We start from the raw sequence: 12,101 nt of genomic DNA, 5'->3' as shown, positions 1-12,101 counted from the left end.
CCCGTGAGCCATGGCCGCCGAGCCTGCGCGTCCAGAGCCTGTGCTCCGCAACGGGAGAGGCCACAACCATGAGAGGGCCGCGTACCCCAAAAAAAAAAAAAAAAAAAAAAAAAAAACTAGCGACAATAGAAGGAAACTCTGAATATCTAGTTTAAATTTAAGGTCTCAGTTTCATCGTCTGTAAAAGAGCAGAATAGAATACTTGACCTCCAAGTGCTTCTTCAGTCCCAGACTCTATGATCTAATAAATGTAATTATCTATGCAGTGGTCAGAACTGTTGGTGCACCCTAAAGTTTTCACATAAATTTCCTTTAAGTTGAAGTAAAACACCTCCCTCCATACAGAACTGCCTTATAATATCTGCTTCTCTAAAGAAAAGAAAGTGCTTCCCTAAAGGAAAAATATAATACCCTTTCCAATTACAACAAAAAGAAAATGTTTCTTAGACTAATATTCAATCAGTCAAAACCATTCCAGAATGCATTGGTGGACAGAGAATTGTTGGGTTTCTGGGCACATTGGAATCATCATTATGACGTTCTTCCAGGCCCCTTGCCCTTCACAGATAAGAATTCTACTGATGAAGCCCCCATAACCAAGACACTGGATGCTGCTTTCCCAGCTGAGAATCTTCCTCCAAAGTAGCAAACTAAACCAAAGGACTCCCTTGTAAATTCCTTCCATACACCCTCCAATCTTGACTCCATAGGACTAAGCTAAGCTTGTTCAATGAAGTGGGCTTATGCTATCCATACCTCAGATATTTTCCAACAAGGTGAGCCATCCACATTAAAATGGAACTGGATTTGAAGACTGAGGAGCTTAGGTCCTCAGAGGGCAACTCAAAATGGTGAGACTCTTTTCAGGTTTGGGCCCCAAGTAGAATTAACACGTACAGTCAATCTGCTCTTAAACACCACAAAGAGATGACTTAACTGGCTATGGTTTTTCCAAATTGCCTTAGAGTCCAAAAATAATATAAATCTCCCTCCTCACTCTCTGACTTTATAGCACAAGACAACTCTTAAAGGTAGAAGTTTCACATAAATTTCTTTTGGCACTAGGCAGAGAAAACAGAAATGTTTTTTACTGAATTTGTTTGCATTGCTTTTCATCAAAATTATCATGCAGGTAGAACATCCAGGTTATAATGTAAAAATTCACCAATCCATTTATGTACTGTTACAACTGAGGTCTTTAAAAAAACATGTAATGTGAGGACTGCAAGTGGTTTTTGAGATTCTGTCCGAGAGGGGAAACTCATTTGTGAACTCACCACTTTGTTATGGGCCATCAGCTGAAGGATGCTGGGTGTCACCCTACTCCAAAATTCTAGTGCTGTCAGTATCGCTGTGAAGCTGAATTCATTCTGACTTTGAACATTTGTAGCTACAGCACTTTGTTCGCAATATACGGTCCAGAGCTGAGCAAAGATAAATGCATGGAAAAGAGAACACATGTGCAACACGGAGGTCTGAAAAGGAAGAAAACAGGGAACCGTTACATTCCAGCGGGCTGTGGTGCTCCAAGGAGCCCTCCCCACACGGCTTTGGCTTTCCAAGGAGCACAGCCAAAGTACACGTAATTCAAGAGATCCGAGGCTGGAGGAGTTGTCTCCAAGTTACAAACTCATGATTCATCACCTCCAAACAATCTGCTCTTCACCTAGTTAGAGGGAGTGCGCTTAGAGACCAAGCATCTTTTCAGAGAGAAGGCACCTTAGTTTGCAGAATAAATCTACCCACCCCCTTCCCCTTTAATGAAACTGACGCTCCTATCCCTACACTAGATTAGGAAGAACAATCATTCTACCATTTTAGGGTATTTGCTGATCTGTAACATGGGGATAACAGTACCCTCCTCAAAGAGGTGTAGTTAGGAGTAAATGAGGTGATATACATGAACGCACTGCCCAGCACTTAATAATTATACTACTATTAGTAGTGACAGCAGTAGCAGCAGCAGCAGCAAAGACAGTATTCCTAACTAGTAGTGAGTACTGATAGTATTCCTGACTAGTAGTGAGTACTGATAGTATTCCTGACTAGTAGTGAGTACTGATAGTATTCCTGACTAGTAGTGAGTACTGACAGTATTCCTGACTAGTAGTGAGTACTGACAGTATTCCTAACTTGTATAAATATTGATAGTATTCCTAACTAGTAACGAGTACTGATTGAGTAAGCACCTATAATGTCCCAGACACTGTGGTAAAGACTTTTTATAGATCACCTCCATAATTCTCAAACCATTTCATCTATTTTACAGATGAAAACCTGGAGCTCGGAGAGGTTAAGTAACTTTTTCAATGTCACAGAATTACAAAGTGCCATGATTAGGAATTAAACACAGATTGGGTTAAAATAGTAGGAACTGACTGCCTAATTCCTTTTGCAAACGTCATTCAGGTCATTTGGATGGGGACCCTATTTGACTTCAGAATAAATTTATCGCAGGTCAGCTTGCCCTGGCCTAAATACTAGCTGTTCCCAAACCCGCCGTGACCTCCTAGAATCTGCCTAAGCTCTGTGAGGGGACCTTGTCTCCTCATAACTGATTAGTACCAGTATGTCTAGTTTGCTTGTATAGGCTCATGATTGATGCTTGCCTTGGACTGACTTTATTCTCTTGAGCACATCATCTGTCTCTACAATTTATGAGTTCCTCTGCGTAAGTGATTCCAACATATACTTTAGTGAGTTCCCAGCTGGCCTTATTTTCATTTTGTATCTTCATATATCTCTAGAGATTTAGGTTGAAAGGCAGTGCATAAAAAATTAGAGTGTAAATTTTCCTCCTCTTCATATTTGGTTCTAAAAACTGATCACAGAATTTTATTATATTTCTATCCTTGTATTGCTCTTCATTATTTTGAGACAGAAATGCTTAGGAAGCTAACTCTTGCTTGCCTCCATAATTTATCTTCATAAAAGTAAACCGAAAAACAATTTAGGGGGAAGAAAAGATAGTCTGGGAATTTGAACAACTTTAAATAAGGCATTAGCACAAAGTTGCTTTCCTAGCATCCACAGGAGGGCGAGTGATAAGATGCATTTTCTTCTCAGAAGAAACATAATTGGCTGATAAGGGTTTCCATTAGCAATTTTGATGCATATGGTTTTAATCTTGCAGAAATCACTTACCTTTGATTGCTCTGGAAATCCAATCAGGATAACAATAAGATGGTCTGCAATATGGGAACCTGCATCCAGAGGTATTGGCAGGCAGGGAAAGGAGGCATTTGGACACACTGCATTATGAGTGAGGGAACCCAGAAGCAGCCAGGACAGCAGCCGGATGTGAGAGACACACTCAATGAATTCTTTTGGTCTATTAGGGAGGAAGGAAGTGTTAGAGATGTTTTTGTGTTTTCGGTTTCGCTGGGTGCTTAACAAACGCTTATTGATGGAGGGGTTTAAAAGTGTGGTCTTGCAGGCAGTTACATGAAGCAAAACACCAAAGCAACAAAGTGAGAACAAAATGATAAATCTGTTTGTCTTGTTTTGCACTCTAATCCTGGATCTTAGCTTCTTGAGCAAAGAGCAGCCTTTGGCGACACAGGATTATACATCATTCTTCCACAAACCTGGCTGCCATTCTGACTAGCTTCTCTTTCTAAACTCTTTCCTTTCTTCTCATTAGAAAGTTCTCGGATATCCCCACCAGAAGGGAAGGAATAGAAGAGGAGATAAAATACACAGCCACCCACATTCCTGTTCTCCAGTAATTTTCGCCCCCTGCCCCCCTTACACCCCACGCCAAACCTTTCCTCTAGCCAGGAAGCTGCCCACGCCAGATGGCAGGGCAAGCCTGCTCCAAGGTCCCAAGTAAACTAGCCCACGGGCACCTCCCTCTTCCCAGCCTCCCTTATGGGCAGGGTCAGGGGTTCACACCTCCTTGAACTCTATCTCATCTCTGATGTAGATTCTGTTCGAGCTACAATCTAAGTTCCTTGAAAGAAGAAGTTATGTAAGTGCACAAATAAATATCTATCAATTTACTCAACTAGTGGAAATTAAGAGTTAAAGTGATAGTTCTAAGCTCCAAGTTTTTCATCATCCATCAGGATGACTGAGGTCTTTGTGGGAGGGCAACTTTTATTGTCAGCACGTCATGAAGTACTCGTGTTCAAAAGTGCTGCCAGGTCAGCAAATAAGTATGGAAATTGGTCTCAATTCCCATCTCCCTAACCAATCATATTCTCTTCTCATAGACCTTCAATGCATTCAGTAGCTCTTAGTGAGCCCCAGGAAACTCAGGGGCGTTTCCTGCCTCGTGGCCCGAATAATAAGGGTCTTACCCTTGTTGCATTGCAGAAGGGGGATGATAGAGCCAAGGCAGATAGCGAATCACAGCTTTGTTATCTCTGTGGTTGCCCCGTGAGATTTCCATGGCTGCAATCTGAGCCAGCCCAACTTTGAGATGGCCACCAAAGGTATCTTCATGCAGAGGCTGGGAACATGTCTTCATGTGGCTCTACAAAACCAAGTGGTATTTTGTGACTTTGGCAGAGTAACTGGGGGTGTTCCAGGGCACTCTTTAAGAAGATCAGGTTGTCATTTCCACACCTTCTATCACCACTCCCAAGCATACAACCCATTTAAACTTCTTCAGGGGCTTCCCATTGTTCTTAGGATAAAGGGGAAAAAAATTCCTTAGCATGGCCTAAACAACGTGGAATGATCTAGATACTGCAGATTTCTTCATCTTACCCCTTCATCCTTGTGGTCCAGCTACACTGCCTCTCCATGTTCCCTTCCATCACCGGCCTTTGCTTATGTTGTTCTCTCTGCCTGAAATACTGTTTCTGCCTCTCTTCGCCTAAACAACCCTATTCCTTGTTCAGATTTTAGCTCAAGTGTCACCCCCTCCAGGAAGCCTTCCCTGACCTACTCCAGGAGCCGTCCTAACCTCCCTGGTAGGTCATATCAGCCTATTAGAAGCTCTCATGCTGCTGTCTACCTCTTCTTCATAGCAATTGTGAAAGTCACAATTTCACTTTAGTTTGTATGAAATTTTCATTAAAATTGCCCATCGCTGCCAGACTATAAATGAGGGCAGCCACTGTGTCTGTTTTTGCTGATCATCACATCCTTAAATGCCCAGAACAGTGTCAGGCATGTTATTGGTGCTCAGTACATCCTAGTTGAAGAAATTCAGAAAAATTTCGTTGCTCAGTGTGGCTTAGTGGAAAGAGCACTGAACTGGGAGTTGAGACCTAGGCTCCAGACCCAGTTCTGTCCTAACAGTCACATGGCCTTAGCTAAGCCACTTGCCACTTGCCCTTTCTGATCTGTTTCCTAATATGTAAAATCAGAGGGTTGGATTATGTCTACAGTCCCTAAACTTCTGGTCATCATGGATCCTTCTTATTATTTTTCTCTGTATTTTGGAAGTGGCTGTAAAACTATTTAGGTAATATTGTTTCCTCTTCAGACATCAAAGTGGTTTCAGCGTGGGCAGCCAGATTCAGCAATCAGTAACACGTGCGTGAGCAAACACTAGGGGAGCTTACTCAGAAATGACTGGATTTGGATATTGTGAGAAATCATCTATTTAAATTTTGATTCTACTCTCCACAGAGCATTTGCAAGTCTATCCCTATCCCAAGAAACACTTGGATCATCTGAGCAGAGTCTGGAAACTGAGTTGGGTGCTGAAGGGACCGTAGTTTTAGCGGATGAACTTCTGGGACGACTAGATCCTGTTTATCAAAGAGCCACATTTAGTGCTGGACTGCAATCTGGCTGCTCATCGGGCCATGTCTGGCTCCTCTTCTGCTCTTTGTCCGGGGCCTTCCTCAAATCTCTCGGACTATCAGTCTTTTAGCTCCCTAGTCTTCTCGCGGCAGGGAAGTTGACTTGCGTCAGCAATTCATTCCACCCTGCAAAGCAACCAATATCCTCAACAACCTCACTGGGATTTTATCCATATGCAAATTAAATGTTCTGTCTTCAATTATTTTCTGGAAGGAGACAGCTTTAATGCAGATAAAACCCATAAACAACTTCTGTTTGCATAATGTGTACACATTTCATACAAACTAAAGTTTACAAAAGTGTCTTCACATGCATTATTTCACACCAAACCTTGGAACAGGCAGCAAAGGTAGGTTGATTTAGGTGGGTTTATTAGGCTTCCTTTGCTAATGAGGAAACTGAGGCTCAGGGTAGTTAAATGGGTGGCACAGTGAAAAGAGAATGGATTGGGGCTCACTACAGTCTTAGGTCACCCCTGTCTCCACCACTTAGCAGTAGCGTGATCTTGAGCAAATGACTGCACCACCTTAGGCCTCGGTGTCTACATTGGTAAAATGGGAATATTTTACAATAGGGGCATTGTGAGAATTGAATAAATGGCAAAAGTAAAGGTATGCACAGAACTGGAGCCGCCATGGAAATATCCTTTCCTTTCTTCACTCCCTCTTCACAGGGGCGGAACTCGGTTCTTCAGAATCTCAGGACATGGGCTCATTCAACAGGGCCACCACGGCCTCTCCAGGTAATGATAAATTTCCATCCAGTCTGCTTAATTCCCTAAAAATGCCTCTCCGTCTCGCTAACCTGAGGGATGAGGGGACGCAGGCCCTCTTACCTTCAGTTTGGTCAGCGTGTGCATGTCTGCCACGAAGTCCAGCACGTCGCTGATGTACTGCCGCGTGCACTCCATCGCCGCCGTCCCGCACTGAAACGCACAGAAGGACACGGCGGGGCGCGCGCTCTGAGTCACGGCCTGCACTTTTGCCCTGACTGCAGTGATTGTCTCGCTCTGGTTTCACGCTGTTTCCTAATGAGTTGTTTCATTTTCTGGATTTCTGACTCCGTTACTCTCAGCCATAGCCTGTGATTGTCTGCCCCAACTTTGGACAAAAATTAATAAAAAGGTTTGTGGTGGAGAGCAAAGAAATGGGATGGCCTAGGGAAGACAGGGTTTACAGGCTTTTATCCACTGGGTCATTGAACTGATTTTGTCGGCTTGTTTTTAAACTGGTTGGTATATAAAGATTTAGCCTATGTAAGTCATTAGTGTCGGTCTTCATGACATGAACCACCTCAGAACAACAGTAACACTTTACCACTCCAGGGAGTCTTAGACACACAAAAAATATGTACCACCAAATTCTACCACCCTAATCTTAGATGTCTTTCTCTATCAGAAAAAAAAAAAAGGACATAAACAAATATCATGTTTGTTGAAAGAGTCAAAAATTCTTATATTCAAGCACTTACAACTTCTTATACATAGTAGGTACACTATTAAATAGATAAATTTATCATTGTTGAATTCTTGCTAGGGATAATTAAAGAAACAAAATGGTTATCTTCCCCACATACTTGGCAGCGTGTTTGAGAAGTTTTAAAGGAACAAAAAGCATACTTGTGTTTCAGGTTATTAAATGGAATAAACCTGCTCTCTCAGGGCAATGCAGTGAATTTAGGATTATAAACAAAGAAAAGGAAAATGGACAGACAGGCTGCTACATCAAAGCTGTATGAGAGAACCCATACATAAGACTGGATATAATGTGGATCAAAAGCAGGCCCTCTTTGAAGCCATCTGAATACTATGCTAAGGCCTTTCTTAGCTTTCTTTAGGAAAATCTGGAACATTATATACTTAACTAGCTCACCCAGTGGCTCTCATTTTCCCATATTCATGTAAATCTGCACAGCACTGAACTATATCACCTTCTATCTCTTCTAGAATGTTACGCCTGTCAGTTCCTCTGACAGGATAACAAACAGTAAAATAAGGTCATTGGCAGTTCTGTCAAGAGTGTTTTCCAAGCATTTCATATGTTTTAAGGTTTTCTTCTTTTAATTTAAATCAAGTGAAGAAATTATAAAAGGGCTCCTGCTTTGGGAATATTAGTCCCTTCGTGCAAGAAAGGATTTCCCCCTCAGTTTATTCCATTTTCTCTGACCTTTCACATGTCATGCAAATAAGAGCATATACTCTGCTCCTGAATTTCTTGAAAGGGATTTGTTTCTTTCATAGGCAATATTTTATACCATTTCAACTAGGCAAATGTCACAGAAAATAATTGCTTGTAGCATTATTCAATATTTGTCTTTTACCTTTGAATTTCAAAAAATGAGAGGAAAGAATTTACTATTACCAGTTACTTTTGCTCTAGAGACAGTAACTACATCTAATAAAAGCCTTAAAATACACTTTCTAGCCAGGATTAACTTCAGTGAGCCATCTACACTTATAAAACAAAGCATACAATTTCCAATCGCCCCCCCCTTTTTTCTTTTACTTTGCAAAACGTAAGTATAACCTTAGTGTGTTATTTTAAAAAACATAAAGAGTCTAGCTCAACTTGTTTCAAAAGACTTATGTTTATTTCAGGGGGAAAACTGATGATAAAGGACTTGAAAACATACTCTAATCTCAAAAACATGAATTGAAGTGAACCATATCCAATTCTTTCTCAAAACTTGTATCTGATTTTTAAGTTACATTTCTTACATTATAAAGAGAACACGTGTTCGATGTAGAAACCTTGGAAAATATAAATTAATAAAAAGAAAAAGAAAAATTACCATAATCCTAATTCCTGCTCTCCACCTCTGAGACAGCCACTGTTAATATTTCCAAATATTTTTCATGCATATAACACACACACATATATAATTTTTATAAGATTGAGATAATTTTTTTCTAACCTGCTTTTTAATTAAATTCATCATAAGCATTTTCCAATTAATTAAATATTCTTTGAAAATTTGATTTGGTCCACATAATAGTCTATCTTATAGATGTACTTTATTTCATTTAAATAATACCCTAATGTTGCACATTAATTTTGTTTCCATATTTTTGCTATTTTACATGCTACTTTAATAAATATACTTGTAGATAATTCTTTATGTGCTTGTAGATAATTCTATATTTAAATACTTTCTCAAACATATTCCTAGAAGTAGATTGTCAACTCTTTTTCAGCAAAACTGACTATCACCAGTAGCTTATAAGAATGCTTGCTTCACGTCATCATCAGTAAGTTTCTTTGTGAAGAAAAACCTGCTGATTTGCCAGCTGATTTTAATTTTTATATTTTTAAATTTTTATAGTTTATATTAATTTACAGTTCACTGATTGCTAGTGAGGGTAAAAGGCTTATTTTGAATGGCTTATTGGTCATTGGAAAAGGTTCTATATGTAGAGCTATAACTGTTGCTATTTTGTTGTTTTGGAATATTTGTCTTGTTGATTCCAATAAACCTTTATATATTAGGGATATTATTTTTTAGCTATCACACAGGTAGCAAATATTGAGTTTTAGAGAATTCAATAAGGAAACCAGTGAGTGCTGGGCAGCGACTGGCTAGCTACTCACAGAACCATTTCTCTTCTTCCCTAGGATGCACTAGACCACATTTCCCGTCCTCCTTTGCAGTCGGGTGTGACGGAGTGATTGAGTTCTAGCCAATGGCACGTGAGTAGGAGAAATGTGCATCACTTTTAGACCTGGCCCACGAAAACGTTCCATGAACCATATTCCCTTCTCTTTCCCCAACCACCAGCTGATTGCAGAGGACTGCACGTGACAGAAGAAACCTGATCCCCAGGTGCTCATGTGGAAGTCCTCCTCCCTTTGTTAGTCAGGACACCCGTGTAAACTTCACTTGAGCAAACAATAAGCTTTTTTTCCAGTTGCTAAGAACTGGAATTTTATCTCATAGCATCTTGCATTACCCCAACTATTGTCAAGAACCTTTAAAAAAACCCAGAATCTATTAATCTACTCCTAGAAATCTGTTATAAAGAAATAGTCTAAAATATGAACAAAGATTTAAGCACAAAGATGTTTATCACACATTAGTTACAATGGCAGAATATTGAAAATAATGAAACTATCCAACAATAAGTAGTGTCTGCTAATAGTATTTTTTTTACTTTTAGTTGTATTTTATTTTTTTATTGACATATGTTTGACATATAATGATGTAAATTTAAGGTGTATAACATGTTAATTTGATGCATTTATATATTGTAATATGACTGCCATCGTAACGATAATTAGTACCTATATCACATTATGTATTTATCCTTTCTTTTTGGTAGGAATAATTAAGTTTTAGTCTCTTAGCAAGTTTGATTATTATAATACAGTATTGTTGTCTATATTCACTGACCTGTGCATTACATCTCTAGGACTTTTTTACTGCTCATTGTAAGTCTGTACCCTTAAGCATCACCTGTCCTGTCCCCCTACCTCCATTAATATTATTTTTAATAGTTAATGTTTACTCAGCACTTACTATATATTTAGCACCATGCTAATGTGCTTTACATGCATTATCTCATTCAATCCTCAACCTAGACCTTAGGCCCTATTATATCCCATTCTACAGATAATACAAATCAAAGCATCATGGGTTAAATAACCTTCCCGATCACACAGCTAGTAAATGTCAGGCCTCAAACTCAGGTGTGAATCAAAACCCGTATTGTTAACCACTATTTTATGGTGCAGACACATGAGGTAATGCCACTTTGGGGAAAATGCTTATGACATATGAAGCCAAAGCTGCATCTATATTATGGTTTGACTATGTTTAAAAATATACATAGAAAAAGAAGAAAGAAAATACATTAATATGTTAGCATTAAAATTATCTCTGGGTTGAATGACTGTTATTCTTCCTCTCTCATAATATTTCTCCACATCAAAAAAAATAAAAATGAAGTAATGTTTAGTGTGCTGTGGTTAAAACTGGTATACTTGTAAATGAAGAAAACCTTCTTGGAAAGCAACATGGGAATACGTATTGTGAAGATGTTCCTGCCCACTGACTAGGGAATTTATCCCAAGGATATCATTCAAAATAAACATGAAAAGGATCTTTGTGTATATGCTATATACTATGCTATGCTATACAAGCAAAGAAACTAGAAAGCATATAGATTTCCAACAATACGGGAATAAGCCAATTAGGATACTGAATAGATCAAAACAGGTAAAAATTTTCTAAAAGAATAAGGCTCTTATTTTAGGGCAGAAGGATTATAAGTGATCTTTTTTCCTTATTAAAATTTTTCTCGGACTTCCCTGGTGGCGCAGTGGTTAAGAATCCGCCTGCCAATGCAGGGGACACGGGTTCGAGCCCTGATCCGGGAGGATCCCACATGCCGCGGAGCAACTAAGCCCGTGCGCCACAACTCCTGAGCCCACGTGCCAGGCCCGTTCTCCGCAACAAGAGAAGCCACCGCAGTGAGAAGACTGTGCACCACAACGAAGAGTAGCCCCCGCTCACCGCAACTAGAGAAAGCCCGCGCGCAGCAACGAAGACCCAACGCAGCCAAAAATAAATACATAAATACGTAAACAAATAAACTAAAAAAAATTTTTTTCTCTACTGAAAATTTAAATAAATTTTTTCCATTAATAATTTAGATCTCTAAGGTTTCTTAGTTTGTTGCAACAACCTTGCTATCAATAAGTTATTGTGGTTTCTCATATTCAATCCTGTCTATAAGAATCTTAACATATTTCACCAAATAGTTCACTAGTTGATGATAACAGAAGTTTTTTCAATTTTCAGAGGAAATATTATAAAGGAAAACAAGGTATTAAATGCTTATTTCTTTCTGGCAGTAGTTAAATCAAACTGGTTAACAGAAGCCAGTGTAAGAAAATTGATTCTGGAAAAATTGAACTTTAATCAAATCTAGGCGGTATGCCTGGTAATTTCTTCCCTCTCCTTAACTGGCTGCTTCCATTTCATTCATGTTTCCTGGAATTAAAAGTTTCCAGGGGCAGAGATTAATTTAAGTTTTCACCAGTGCTCTTTCAAACAGGATACTAATGATTTCAATTTTACAGTGTTTGTTCCATCAAAAGTGAACCAGGACACAGGCCAAAAATACCTCTTGGCTAAATGAGGAAATGAGGAGTAATAGAAAATGTGGATAATTAATTCCGTCAGGACTTACTCCAGGTACAGAGGCGATCATCTGCTTGCTCAGGATTGTTGACTCAGCTAGTTTGGTTCCAGCATCTGCACAAATAAACTAATAAGAAATTGAAAGGATAATTATTTTTAAGAGCATTTGGACAGTAATAAGTAATTTGTAATTTTATTAACTT

The 12,101-nt window shown here is 39.2% G+C and overlaps 1 protein-coding gene across 2 annotated transcripts in view; it reads right to left on the bottom strand.

Moving 5' to 3' along the window:
* UNC79 (unc-79 homolog, NALCN channel complex subunit) overlaps positions 1 to 12,101 on the bottom strand; it is a 221,191-nt gene that overhangs the window by 13,236 nt on the left and 195,854 nt on the right. For both annotated transcript variants that reach the window (XM_055088693.1, XM_055088694.1), the window contains 5 exons: positions 11,948 to 12,025; positions 6,596 to 6,685; positions 4,302 to 4,477; positions 3,145 to 3,331; positions 1,278 to 1,475 (listed from right to left, as the gene is read on the bottom strand). In XM_055088693.1, the coding sequence (XP_054944668.1) occupies positions 1,278 to 1,475; positions 3,145 to 3,331; positions 4,302 to 4,477; positions 6,596 to 6,685; positions 11,948 to 12,025 (729 nt within the window). The remainder of the gene's footprint in view (positions 1 to 1,277; positions 1,476 to 3,144; positions 3,332 to 4,301; positions 4,478 to 6,595; positions 6,686 to 11,947; positions 12,026 to 12,101) is intronic.

This window comes from Physeter macrocephalus, chromosome 11 (genome assembly GCF_002837175.3).
Source record: "Physeter macrocephalus isolate SW-GA chromosome 11, ASM283717v5, whole genome shotgun sequence".
NCBI classification, from domain to species: domain Eukaryota; kingdom Metazoa; phylum Chordata; class Mammalia; order Artiodactyla; family Physeteridae; genus Physeter; species Physeter macrocephalus.
This window is presented reverse-complemented; position numbering and strand designations above follow the sequence as displayed.